This window comes from Oryctolagus cuniculus, chromosome 11, assembly GCF_964237555.1.
Source record: "Oryctolagus cuniculus chromosome 11, mOryCun1.1, whole genome shotgun sequence".
Taxonomy (NCBI): Eukaryota; Metazoa; Chordata; class Mammalia; order Lagomorpha; family Leporidae; genus Oryctolagus; species Oryctolagus cuniculus.
Window position 1 is genome coordinate 114247526 of NC_091442.1, and position 13828 is coordinate 114261353.

The 13828-nt window shown below is 66.9% G+C and overlaps 1 protein-coding gene across 1 annotated transcript; it reads right to left on the minus strand.

The window, feature by feature from the left end:
• Positions 1-232: 232 nt before the first annotated feature.
• Positions 233-13272, minus strand: RAC2 (Rac family small GTPase 2). The gene is made up of 7 exons (XM_002723538.5): positions 13057-13272; positions 11172-11243; positions 5337-5454; positions 4949-5011; positions 4529-4688; positions 1320-1451; positions 233-929 (listed from the first exon to the last, which is right to left on the minus strand). Exons 1-6 carry the CDS (start codon positions 13089-13091, stop codon positions 1321-1323), a joined length of 579 nt encoding a protein of 192 aa, XP_002723584.1. The 5' UTR covers positions 13092-13272; the 3' UTR covers positions 233-929; position 1320.
• Between the last annotated feature and the right edge of the window lie 556 nt (positions 13273-13828).

A 13828-nucleotide genomic window follows, 5' to 3' on the forward strand; every position in this document is an offset into this window, starting at 1 on the left:
CAGTTGGTGGGAGGAAGGCCTAAGACCTAAGCTGGGCCAATCGGAGTAAACCTCCATCAGAACTTTGCCTGGAACAGCCGCTCGCTCTCTGTGCCTGAACTTGGACCAGGAGGGACGAAACCTTGCGAGCCGCTTGCCACAGCCGGCAGGAGACAGAGGCGAGAGACACTGGGAAAACCAACCCTGATGACGTCCACGGAGTCCCCTGGATCAAGCCGCACCTGAAACCACGTTTCCAAACTCTAATCCCTAAGTTTATTTTCTGCTTAAGCAGCTTGAATTTGGTACTAGCCAAAGTCCTGCCTGGGAGGGCGTGAACGCTGAAGACTCTCACAGGCGCAGGCCGCTGGGGGTCGTCGGGGGCGAGGGCAGAGGTTCGCTGAAGCCCGACTCCCAACACGTGGGGTCGGTGGGCGACACCTCTGGGGGCTGGGAGAACTCGACTTGCCTTGTGTTGTCCAAAAACAGGGAGAACTAAGACGGGGGCAGCAGGCTTGGGAGACACTCGCTTTCGCTCGGTAGAGAAAGGCCAGGCGAGGGAGCTCATTGGCATCAGAGCGGACCGCGCAGGGGACAGCAAGTGCCTGGTCCCTCGAGGGGACAAGTGGAGGCCAGCAGCCAGGGCCCCAGGTGTCCAGGCGTTGGGAATGGCGGAAGTGCGCAGGTGCTGCCCTGTGTGGCAGCTGGCTCTGACCGCAGTGACACGGGGGGCGGCTGCGCAGGCCTGGGGCTCCCTCCGGCCCCTGGGAAGGAGGGAGCACGGGGGGACGGGGACGCAGAGCCCCAGGGAGCGTCCGGCGAGAGAGGACGGTCAGGTCGGCCAAGCTCTGCAGCCATCTGCTAAGACGCCCGAGGAGCGGACGGCAGGGCCAGGCTTCGCTGGGGGCCCTGGGAGGGTCAGGACCAGCTGGGGCGGGGCTGGGCGCAGTCTGGAAGGGAGACGGCAGGCGCTGAGAAGCAGGGGGCGGGCAAAACCCACAGCGCCCTGCAGCCCCGGGGCCTGTGTGCAAAGTGCAGGCTCGCTGCTCCTCCCCCTGCAACCACACCCACCGCCCCCTCTCATGGCCGCCCCCCCAACCACGCCTGGGGCCCATGGGGTTCCTGACTGTCCTCCTGTCCTCCCTACCGTCCCCTGCAGGACTGGGGGGCCAGGCGACAGGACACTGCTGACCTCTGGCTCCGGCAGGGGACAAGAAAGCTGGGGAAACTGAGGCTCACTCAATACCGGCCCTCGGCTGTGCCCGCTGGGATGCGCAGCCACCTGAGCCTGCCAGGTGTTGGGAGGGGGGTAGGGCGCAGGCGCAGGGTGGGGGTCTTACCCTACAGGATGCTGCAGGGGCGCTTCTGCTGCCGTGTGGGCTGGGGGCACAGCACGGCCCGGATGGCCTCGTCGAAGACGGTTTTGAGGCCCCTCTGGGTGAGGGCTGAGCACTCCAGGTATTTCACCGAGTCTGGGGGCGGAAGCGTAGGTTCGGGGTGGGGCTCTGGGCAGATCCCCTGCCACACCACCCCTAGGACTGTGGGGACTGCCGTCGGGGTTCCAGTCCCCACAGGGTCTCCTGGGAGCTGTGTCACCCTGAGCAAGGAACGGAGCGGCCTGCGTCTCAGTCTCCCCACGTCTGAAATCGGGAGCCTGGATTCAGCGGGAGAGGCGCAGGCCCCCAGAGCAGGGCTGTGTTTCTGGGGCTCCTCCACTCGCCTCCGATGGGGACCCTGCCCCAGTCTCTCCGCCCAGCCTCAGCTGCTCTGGGAAGAGTGGCCCAGGCGTTCAGCCAGGGGCAGCCCAGGGCCAAGGCCCTGAACACCAAAGGTTCAGATGCCCCCGGGGTTAGGACCCCGGTGCCAGCCCCCACACCCAGGGCTGTGCGGGAGCTCATAGGCTCTGATCTAACAAAGCAGGCCCCTGCCCCAGACCCGGACAGACCCCAGCCCACTCTCCCAGAAAGATACAAGCTGGTACTCGTCACCGACCAATCAGAGGAAGGCCACACGCTCTGTGGACCAATCTGATCTGACCACACCCTGCTCAGCACCCCCCCACACACACACGCTGTGGGAGTCCCCACCCCGATCCTGCCCCTGGCTCTGTGCAGTGCAGATCAACTCCTGCCCCACGTCTGTCTTCCCCGGCAGGAGGGGTGGTGAGCAGAGCCAGCACGCCCATTGTACAGATGAGGAAATCGAGGCCGTCAGAGGACATTACCCAAGCCCTCACAGCACACTTCCCCTCCACCTGAGGGGCAGGAGTTGGAGGGCGGGGGCTCCTCCACACATGGCATCGCTCTCACGACTGCGCAGGGCTGGAGCCCGGGGCCGACCGCGGGCAGGGCAGGGCAGTGCTCCACGGCCTTCTGGAAGGAGCCTGTGTGACTTCCCCGCCCGCTGTAGCTCAACAGTTCCCCGAAGTGAGGAAGCACAAAGCCTCTGCAGAGGACCCAGAGGAAGCGGAGGGGAGGGGCGGGGCAGGGAGGGGAGAGCAGGGGAGTGCAGGGGAGGGGCGGGGAGGGGAGAACAAGAGGGGAGGGGAGAGCAGGGGAGGGGAACTTTGCCCCCCAGAGAAGCCCACAGGCACAGGGGACAGAGCAGGGTCGGCACCAGCTCTATGTCCAGATGCACACAGCTAGGAGGGGGGAGTTGGGATGACAAGGGGGAGCCCCCATCCCCAGGCCTGGGCTGGGGAGAAAGAAAGGGTGGGGCCGCTCGTCCAAGTCTCACACTGGAGGGAGCCGGCGCCCCCCCCACCCCGGACTCCTGTCTGGCAAGGACAGCCAGCCCTCAGGTCCCCTTGTCATCACCCCCCAGGCTTAGAGGGGCCACCGGCACTTGGCCGCGTGTTCCTGTAGGGGCCCGTAGCACTTCCGCGCCTCCCACACCCACCAGCAGCTGCCTCTTCCCTCACACCCACCCCCACTGCTTGCCCGGCCTGGCTCAGCTGGGCCAACACCAGGGTCCTGAGCTGGGGGCCTGGCTGCCCACGGCTCTGCCTGTGACCTGTGCCCGTGCTGGGTCACCGGCCACCACCACCCGCCCGGCCTCAGTCTCCGTCTCCAGGACTCTTGATGGGCGATGGCCCCCCTCCACCGGGCGGCCCCAGTGTTTGGTCCCCAGGGCTGGGATGTGCACCCTGCCACCTCCTAGGTGTGCGGCCGGAAGCCAGCGCCTTCCCCCCCCTTTCCAGTAAAGTGGGGGTGCTAACAGTCCCCCCCGCCGCGTCACTGCTGCAGGAATGGAGTAGGAGAACCTTCTGCCCAGCTCCCAGGAACAGCCATATTCAGCCATGATCAGCAGCAGGGAGCAGAGCCGCCCCCAGAATTCGTCATCCCGGGGCTGGGGAGCCCCGGGGGAGGGGACAGAGGCAGCCGCTGCCTCCTGGTTAGTCCCGCAGGGCCCCGCCCTCCCCCAGGCCCAAGGTGCCCAGGTCACAGCATGGCCATAGCCCTGCCCTGCCCCACCCAGGGCCAGCTCCAGGAGAGAAGCACCCCCAAGTCCTGTCCCCGTGAGGGGAGACGGAGGCCCAGTGAGGGCAAACCACTACCCCAGGGTCACACAGCCAGCAAGGCCCAGGCTGAGAGCCGCCGTCTGGGACACATACAGGCTGGCCAGGAAGGAGGAAAGGTGGGGCCGCACCCCCCAGCCCCCGCGGGGCCTAGGACGGGGCAGGGGACCCAGGGTTGGGGCGTCGGGGTTGGGGGGGGCTGGAAAGATGGCCGCGTCCCAGGCCGGTCACGGGGAAGGCGGGCGGCACTGCGGTTTCTCTTCCTGTGAAGGGATCGAGGCCCTGCCAGTTCCGGCTTGAGGCCACGATGGGGCCCAGGCAGGGAGGGGTGGGGGTGGGGAGCCCTGGGGGACCCTGTGGGGAGGCTGAGGGCGCAGTGCCCAGAGGCCCAGGTGGCCCCGGGCTCCAGGCACCACAGGAGAGGCCGGCCCCACAGTGGTCACCTCCCTGGCGCAGCGGGAGCCACTCTGAGGAGCGCCCCACCCCTCCCCCACCCCTGCAGTAATTCGCTGCCCCTCCTCCAAACCACAGAGCAGCCACCTACTCGCTGTGTGACCTGGGATGTCACTTCCCCTCTGCCATCTGCGGGCAGGAGCAGCTGGGCTGAAAAGGGGGAGGTGGGGTGGGGGTAGGGCAGACGCCGTGCGTCACCTTTCCAATCTCAGACAGCGACACCTCCTCCAGGGAGCCTTCCCAGAAAAACCCAAGCTTGCCTTGGCTCCACACAACCCCAGAACAGCCTATGCCATCCCTGCCTCTCTCTGCCCTTGTCTTCCAGTGCCACGGCCACTAACCACCACCGTGTACTGCCCGCCAGGCACCTCGTGTGTATGGGCTCAGTCCTCCTGCCGAGGTAGGCACTGTCACCATCGCCTGCTCTCTGAGCCAGGAAACACAGGCGCAGAGGGTCTCGGCAGTGGGCACATGGTCATGGAGCAGAGGTATGGCACAGCCCGGGCTGACCGCCGGAGCCTGGCCCGGGGCGAGGCTGAGCCCCCGCGCCCCACCCCAGCCCCAAGCCTGAGCCCCTACCGATCTCCTTGGCCAGCGCCAGCCCCTGCGGGTAGGTGATGGGCGCCAGCTTCTTCTCCTTCAGCTTCTCGATCGTGTCCTTGTCGTCCCGCAGGTCCAGCTTGGTGCCCACCAGGATGATGGGCGTGCTGGGGCAGTGGTGCCGCACCTCAGGGTACCACTGGGTGGCGCCGTGCAGACCCCGGAGACAGCGGTTGGGGAGAAGATGGGAAGGAGAGGCGCGAGGAGGGGGTGTGTGGTTGGAGGACGCAGGTGCAAGGGGAGGAGAGAGACAGGGTTAGAGGAGGCAGCTGGCCAAGTTCCCGGCCCAGCCACCCTCGGAGACGCCCAGTCACGGGGCCCCCTGAGCCCCCACGCCAGCCCTGGGATCCCCGCCTCCCGTCCCGGGTCCCCGCCAGACCATCGCTCTGCGGCCCTCACCTTGGCACGGACGTTCTCATAGGAGGCTGGGCTGACAAGGGAGAAGCAGATGAGGAAGACATCCTGGGGACAGAGCGGGCAAGGGGGCTCGTGAGGGGGCACCCACAGGTGTCTCCCCAGCCTCTCCCCCGCCCCCAGCAGCCACTGGAGCAGCCCAGGGGACATGAGGGCCCCGTGACGCCGGAGCCCCTGAGGCCGAGGCCGGGAAGAGTGGGCTGTGGTCACAGAGCTGGGGGGGACACGAGCGGGGGTCCCTGGCTCTGCCTGGGAAGGGCAAGGCCAACTCCTCCGGCGGGGCCTGCAGGAGGCCAGGCTGGCTGGAAGGGCATCCCAAGCAGAGGGGACAGAGCGCGGAGGCCGGGCGTGCGAGGAGGTGGGGGCCGCACACCGTCTGGGGGTAGGAGAGCGGCCGCAGGCGGTCGTAGTCCTCCTGGCCAGCTGTATCCCACAGCCCCAAGTTCACTGGCTTGCTGTCCACCATCACATTGGCTGAGTAGTTGTCAAACCTGCAGGGAGCGGCAAGACAGACAGCAAGGTCAGCCCCGCGCTGTCCCATTCAGAGGCCGAGACCCAGAGAGGGGCTGTGACCGGCCCCAAGTCACACAGCGCGAGGCACTGGGGTGGTCCTCGTTCTTTCGGGGCTGACCGTTCTATCAAACAGGGATTAATCTTAGGTGACAAAAGGGGTCATTCATCGGCCCCTAACTGTCCTGAGAAGGCTGCGTACTGTCCCCCCAAGGCCACGCCCATGTTGTCACCCGGGACAGGGAGGAAGAGCAGCCAGCCAAGGGCACAGTGCTGGGGACCAGGGAGGGCGCAGCGACTCCGCCCAGGCCTTCCCAGAGCAGCAGGACACAGGTGTTGAGCCGTGGGCAGAGGGCCGTCTGGGGGCCTGGCAGCCCACCCCAGAGCACGCGGGGACAGCCGTCAGCCCGGGGCCGGCACTTCCAAGTGGGCCCTGTGACGCTGGCACCAGCGCCCCTGCCGGCACCCGCGCGGCTTCCGGATTTCCTGGCGTCAGGCAGCGTGCCAGTGCGGGGGACGCCCGGGGCCCGAGCCTGCCACAGTCCTCACTGACATTCCCCGAGACGCAGGTGCTGGGGCCTCCTGCTCTGGATGGTGAACCCGGCATCAGAGAGGGCGAGGGCCTTCCCGTGGCCACACAGCCCTGAGCGGCCGAGCCACTGCTGTGCCTGCAGGCACGCCCCCCCCCCGGCCCTGAGGCCCCAGGCCCTGCTCCTCAACCCCCCAGCTGGCCACTGAGACCTCTAAGACCTCCGCCTCCTCCTCTTCCCCCCGCCATAGCACCCAAGCCCACGCCCCCTGCCTCCCTGCACGTCCCAGCCACGCCCTGCCCACGGCGCCTGGCCCCTTGGCTGTCCACACGCTTCCACCGGCCTCCGCCAGCTCCCCTCCCCAGCCCTGGCCGCCAGCCACTGGCCATCACTGCCCCCTGCGCCTTCCTGCCCGTCTTCACCCAGACTCCTATTCAGGCTTCAAAACCCTGCCCAGCTAACTCCTCCTGGGGGGATGGGGAACTCCCCTGTCCCCTAGCCACAGACAGCCCTTTGTTCCCAGCTTTGGGGGACTGTTTCACCTTGACCAGGAGCAAACATGTGAAGTGTCCCTCCCCCACCCTCACCCCGAGGCGCGGGCTCCGAGTGGGCGGGGCTCCCACCGCTTCATCTCCACACCCGTGAATGCAGGCGGAAGGCAATTAAACCACTGTTCACCGCCCCCTCGGATGCCACCTCCTCCAAGAAGCCCTCACTGGGAGGCAGCAGAAAGACAACTTCTCCTGGGAAATCCCCGGCCCCTCCCCCACACAAGCTGGTGGCCTGACCCCTTTTTTTTCATACTTGGTACTTCCTGGAGAGAGTTCCCAGGCCTCTCTCAGTTCCTCAAACTGCCTCCTCCCTCCTGCCTGGAAAGCTCCTGCCATCACGCCCTCGCTGCCCGCTGGCCTTCCTCCCTGCCTCCTCTTCCCCCCAGGGCCAACCTCTTACTCATCCCTCCGGCCCCAGCTCAACCTCACCTCCTCCAGGAAGCCCCTCCTGGCCCCAGCAGGTGGAGGCCTAGCCCAGCCCCCCAGGCCAGCGCTGGGTGAGTGCCACTGTGTAAGCACCAGGAGGGGCCTGGGGAGGAAGGCGCTGCCCCAGGAGATAGCACTGGGCATGCCGGGAAAAGACGCACCTGTGTCACTTTCGGCTTTGGGTTTGGGTCAACCTTGGGGTGGCACCGCCCGAAGTTCTGGAGCGGAGCCGGGTCTCCTATGGTGCTCAGGGCCCCGGCAGCAGAGAGCTGGGACTGCAGCAGCACCCAGGAGGGGCCTTTGGTGTTGAAGTGACCCGAGACACAGGTGCCTTACAGCACGGGGGGGCCAAAGGCCGAGCCACCCGTCCAGGGGCTGCCGGCTCCCAGGCAGAGGACCCGGAATCCCAGCCCTGCTCCGCGGTGACAGCGGTCAGGGGGTGAGCACAGGAGCCACCCAGGGCGGGGAGGGACAGGGTTCCTGGGAAGCCGCGTCCTGCTGTGTGACCTTGGGCAGGCAACCAGCCTCTCTGAACCTCGCTGTATTCACTGCAAGAACATGCATCTCTCTCTCTCTCTCTCTCTCTCCCTCCCTCCCTCTCTCGGCCTTTAGGGGGACTCGCACACACACAGAACACCCTAGCCACCCCTCTGGGACACACTGAGAAGCAGAGAAATCTCAATTTCCATGTCCCCCAAAGTCCCGCCCACCCCACCCAGGACCAGCTGCCGGCGCAGGGGGCACCCGTGGCGGGGCCTCCTGGGGGTCTCCGTTCCTTAGGGGAACGCAGGCTGCCAGGACCAGAGGAGCCTCGCCCCACCCTCCACCTCGCCCCCTTTCCCAGTGAAGAAGCCAAGGCGCACAGTCAGGCCGGTGGGGGCACAGTGGGAGCTGCACCCTGCCGCCCAGACAGGGCAGGCTGTGTGGTCAGCAGGGCCACTTCTCCCAGCGTGAGGACCCCGCCAGGCCCCCAAGGAGAAAGGATGGCGCATCCTGACGCCAGGGGCCCCGTGTGGCTGGAGACAGGGACAAGGGCGGCCTGAGGGTGGGCTCAGGGCTCTGGGCAGCCAGTCAGGGCCTGGGACAGGATCGGGGCGGAGATGAGACTTGCCCTGAAGGACCCAGGCCCCTCCCGGCCGAGGGGAAGCTGGAGACCAGCGGGGAGCGGCCCTTTGAGACCCGAGGGTGGCAGGGAGTGTCACAGCGGGGCAGGAGGGCCAGCCCGGCTCAGAGAGGATCCTCCCTGTGGCAGGAGGCCAGGCGGCCAGGAAGCCAGGCAGGCAAGCACAGCGGGGCCCCGGGCCAGCCGGCCAGGCAGGCTGGACGCCGTCCTGCCTGTGGGAATTCCTGCCTGGTTTGCCAGCGCATGGAGAGCGTGATGAGGGGAGGTGACAACGAGGTACCCTCCGCTGGCGCGGCGTGGACATTGTGTGTCCTGCGCATTGCTGCACCTGCCCAGGGCCTGCCCGCGTGGGCCGGTCATCGCTGGCACCTGCGATGCACTCAGCTCTGCTCTAGAAACAGGTGTGACAGTGGCCACCCCCACAGGGACAGCCAGGTGGGGCAGGGCGCTTTGGGACCCAGTGATGGGGAGGGGCAGGGTTCTGTGGATCAGGAATGGAGACGCAGAGGCTGGGCTGGGGCTGCAGGCGTGGGGGGGGCAGGGAGGCAGGAGCCTGGGGAGCCTGGGGGTGCGGCGGGGGTCGGGGTTCAAGGCTTCTGAGCCAGGATGGGAGAGGTGCTGGGTCTTAGGGAAGGGGAGCAATCAGACAGATCCGGGCCAAGGTGTGGCGCTCGCGTTAGCATCTGAGAGCTCAGCTAAGTTCCCTTTGATCAGGGGGATAAGGATAAGGTGGAGGGGGAGACCTCGCCCCGGCACAGGCACAGGATGCATCCCCGCCCCCAGGGCAGCCTCTGTCTCTCCGTCTCTCTCCGTCTGTGAACCCGGGCCCCAGGCTCCAACCACGGGTCTGGGAAGGAGATCTGCAGGCCATCAACGCCAGGGCCGCGGGGTGGGGTGGGTAAATCGCGTTTCCTCTGCGTTCCCAAGCTGGCTGCAGCGTCTCTAACCCGATGAAGAGCTGAGTGTGTAGGGCTGGAGGGAGGAGGGGCGGAGGGGGCCGGCAAGAGCCAATCAGGGGGCAGCCTCACGGGTCCCGGTGCCTGATTGGCTGGCCAGAAGCGCAGCCTGCTGGGCTGGGGAAGGTGCGGGCTCCCAGGGCCGTAGGTTCAGGTCCGCCCCCCAGCAGTTAAGCCCCAACCGCTGGCCCCAAGCAGAGCTGGGCTCCGGCTTATCTGATCTTGTGCGGCAGGCAGCTCATGCCTCCTCTCTCCCCCAGCCCCACAAGGGCAGGAGCTGCCTGCTGTCCCCAGCCCGTCCTCTCCCCCTCTCCCACCTCCAACATCAAGGGACCGGTCCCCGCATAGGCATTGGCAGTGGCAGCAGCCCCCAGATCCGGGGGCTTGTGCAGGCCACGGCAACTGTGCAAGAAGGGAGGAATGCAAGACCCACTGCAGAATGAAAAAGCAGGGATCTTGTCCCAAGATCACGCGGAATTTCAAGACGAGAACATCAGAGCCCCGCCCCAGCCCTGTGCCTGAGCGAGGGCGTAGGTGGCACCCCCCCAGCCACCAGACCCAGTGGGCGCTGTGGCCCCGCCTTCTCAAACAAGGGGGCCCTTGTCCGTTCTGCCGCCGCTCAGAGATTGCCCAGGAAAACCACTAAGCCATTAACGGCTACCAGAGACCGGGGGCCTCCGCACTGCTGACCGGAACTGACCCTGGCCTCAGCCCAGGGCGGTGCCTGGGCAAGGAACGCGGGATCGCCCAGCCCAGCCCCCACCTCTTACAGAAAGGGCACCTGAGACTCAAAGACAGGAAGTGTTTGGTGCAAGGGACTTGAGCAAGCGGGGCTCCCACCCCAGCCAGGACAGGCAGAGTGAGGATGGGGTCTCGAGCCAGCGCCCGGAGACTCCGGGCACAGGCGGGGTGACAGCACGCGCCTGGTGACCACGGCCTACCCCAGTTCTGCACCTGCCTCCCTCCCGCTCAGGTGCGGAGCCCGCCGGCTCTCAGCACTTGGCAGGGACTCGTGGGGAACGGGCAGGAGTCCACATATCTGGGTTACAGATGAGCACAGATGGGGGGGTGCTCCCTGGCCACACGTCTCAGCTGGGGCGGAAGCTGGCTTCCCAGGCTCCCTGCCCGGTTTCTCTGCTCGCTGTTGGCTGCCTGCTTCCTCCCAGCTGGGCCCGGCTGAGGCAGCTGAGCCACCGTCCCCAGGAGGGAGCCCAGGCCACCTGCCGCGGACCAAGAGGCTCAGGGCTGTTGTGCTGGGAGTGGAGTCTGAGGCTGATGGGGACCCCCGACATCACGGGGTGGGTGGGGCATCTTGGCCCTGGCCCTGTCCTTCCTTCCCCTGGTCCTAAAAGGGAGCCCCATTACCATCACCAAATGAACATCCGATGGGCCTGGACTCAAGTCGGGGCGGTGGGGGGGGGTGTCCTGGGAGAGATCAAAGTCACTCTAGGGAGTGAGCGACCCCTTCGGGCTACAACAGGAAGGCTTCCTGGAGGAGGGGGCACTGGAGCTGGGCCTGGAGGCTTTAGACACTTGGATGTGGGAAGGAGAGCCCTGTAGCAGGGGGAGCAGCTGGAGCAACGGCCTCGAGGAATGTGCACTGAGCTGCAGGGGCTGGGGCAACCACGGAGGCTGGAGCAGACCACAGAGGCCTTGAACGCCGTGCTCAGGGGCTGGGAGGTGTCCGTCAGGCAAGGCTTCCCTCTGAGTCTGACCCCCTCCCACTCCCCACTCCTCAGGTGCAGCCCTGCCCGCACAGCCAACCAGAGGCCGGGGCCTGGAGGGCGGGGGGCACAGAGGGCACTGCAGACACCCTGGCACCCCTGTCCCTTGGTGTCTGGGTCCTCTGGGTTCCTCCGCTCTCCCTCCCCGACCTGCTGCTCCCCCGCCCAGTCCTCTCCATCTCCCTCTCCCTCTCCCTAGAGGCGCAAGTTCAAAGCCAGCTCTCCCCCCTGACTCTCCTTCTCCCTTCTAGAAGCCTCCCTGGGTGGCTGGTAGACTGGGACCCTAACTGCCCCCACCCCGGAAGTGCCGGCAGGGGGCGGGCTGGCCCTGCCCCCCGCCCCCAAGCTGCCCCCTCCCCCAGCTCCGGGCAGCCCGCCCCGCACTCACACGGTGGGGATGTACTCTCCCGGGAAGGCGTTGGTGGTGTAGCTGATGAGAAGGCAAGTCTTCCCCACGGCTCTGCAAGACGGAAGGTGAGGGGGCGTGGTCACCGGCGGCCCCTGGGGAGACCCAGTGCAGCCAGCCCACGCCTCCGGGCCGGGGTCTCCCGCTCCCAGGCGTCCCGTGTGGCTTTTCTGCACCCTGAGTCTGTAGAAGTCCCCGGGGTTGTGGGAAAGTGCCGACTTCGGGGTCCCGTCCCCCGGGTGCCTGACCCACGCCCGGCAGAGCCGTGAATCCGCGTTCGTAACAGAAGCTTCCCCGGGCGCAGGTGACACGGGACAGGCCGGGCAGAGCAGAGGGGGCCGGGGGGCTGGGCCCTCACCTTGTGCTCCAAATCCCAGCTCCACCCCCTACCCAGTGGCCCGACCTTCGGTCAGCACCCTCTGCCTGTTTCCCCACAGCGGGGACAGGGATGTGTCCATCTTCCAGGCAGCGTGCTGAGACGTGAAACAGACGATGCCCATGGCCGCCACCGACTGCTGGGAGAGCCGGGGGCCCCTCCCCACACCTCCTGCAGCCTCGCGGTGAAGGGGCCCGCAGGTTTGGGACCCAGAGACGCCTGCGTTCAAATGCTGGGCGGTCCCGGGCAGAATACGGAACTTCTCTGAGCTTCAAGTTTCCCCCGTCAAATGAGCCTAAACATTAGAGCTGGCGAGAGACCAAGCTAGGGGAAGTTGACTAAGTCCGGTGCCCGGTATACAGTAGGGGGTAAATAGATGGTGAGCCTCGTTATCACACTGTCTCCCCCTTAGCCTGCGGGGCTGCGGGCAGGGGCACAGCAGCTGAGCGCGAGGCCCAGAGGCCAAAGGGGCGGCCACGGGCTTTCCCCTGCCTGCTTGGTTTGTCACTTCCCGTTCCTTGCGCGGGCTGCTGGCCCCATCCCCCCTGCCACCTCCGCCGTCCCCAGGGCCACCAAGGTAACTCCGAATGGCTGGAAGTTTCCCCTTGACTTCTGCCCTCCCCCTGTCGCCTCAGACCCAAAGCAGAAGTAAGCAGGACAGGCGGGCTGACATGACCTGGCCGTGCACCAGATGCACCAGAGGCAGCCTGAGCCACGGGCGGGGCAGAACCTGGGCCGGGGCGGCTGCAATCCAGGTCAGAGAAGACCCTCGTCTCCAAGGCCTCCGGCTGCCGCTCTGCAGAGGGGAGAGCTGGACAGAGGCCCCGCCCAGCTCCAGGCGGCTGGGACAGATTGACAGGGAACCCAAGACCTGCCTGAGGGTGGGGCCAAGGGCTGGCGACTGACCACCCATCTCACAGATGGGGACATTGAGGCCCACCGGGGCCACGGAGTTCTGACAACCGACAGGGGCCCTCAGTCCAGCCTGCCATGCAGGCCAGCCCCCAGCAACCCTGGGGGCAGAGGCCTCCCTCCGATCACCAAACGTGAGCTTCAGAGAGGTGCAGTGAACCGCCCGAGGCCACACAGCACACCCCGCCAGTGCCTCCAGCCCAGGTCACCGCCAACGTTTTGCTTCCTCCCCTCTGACCTGCACCCCCTAGGGGTGAGGACTGAGGCCCACCACCCCCAGGAGACCTGCCCCCAGCTCAGGGGGGCAGGGAGGAGCCGCAGACACCCCCACCTGCCATCCTGTACCCTCCACCCAGGCGGCTTCCGGGGTGCGGTGGGGAGGGCTGAGTTCAGCTTCTCTCTCCCCGGCCCACCCTAGGGGGCTCCCTCTGGGCCCTGGGAAAAGAAGGAAGCAACTCCCGATGGCTGTCACCCAGCGATGCCCGCGTCGGCAGGGCAGGGGCTCCCCCAGCGTGCCCCAGGGCGGGAGGGTCTCAGGGTGGCCCAACGGGGGCTGTAGGAGGCAGGCCAGGTACCTACCCATCGCCCACCACCACACACTTGATGGCCTGCATCCTGTCCGGGGCCTGGGGGGCGGCAGCAGAGACAGCTGAGGGCCGGTGGGGGCTCCTGCAGGCACCGGAGCTGTGGAGAGCCTGGGAGGCACCGGCCGAGCAGCAACGGCGACGGCGGCGGTGAGACGCGAGGCAGGAGGAAGCGGAAGCAGAACTTAGCCAAGCCGCTGTCCCACGGCCGTTTGCAGAAGGCGGGGCATGCGGTCTGGCGGAGCAGCTGGGGGCACCGCAGGTGCCGGGCCCGGCCCTGGCCACCCCTCCCACACACACACAGGCGCCCTGTCCCGGGGCTCCCGCAGGAGACGTGGGGGCCCGAGGGGCAGCGCCAGAAGTTGCCCTCTAAGGACTTGAGGCTTCCAAGCATACAGTTGACCCCATTTCTGAGCATAAGCACGTAATGAGTGCCTTCTGTATGCCAGGCACAGTGCCAAGTGCTGGTGGTGAGGCCAAAGCGCAAGGGGCCCAGCCCCTCCCTGGGGCTCACACTCCTCGTGGAAGGAAAGAGTCGGCCTCATTACAGGTGTCCGTCAACCCAGACAGGAAGTGATGGAGCCCAAGGGATCTGCGGAGAGCAGTTACCCCCAGAGAGCTGGGGCCTGCAGGCCGGCATTGCAGCCGGTGTCCAGAAGAGGGCGCTCTAGCAGGAGCCCTGCTTTAGCCAGGACTCAGAGCGGGGGCTCCCCGAGCAAGGGCCTGTGTGGGAGTCCCTGGGGAGGAGGATGGAAAATGTAGGGGAG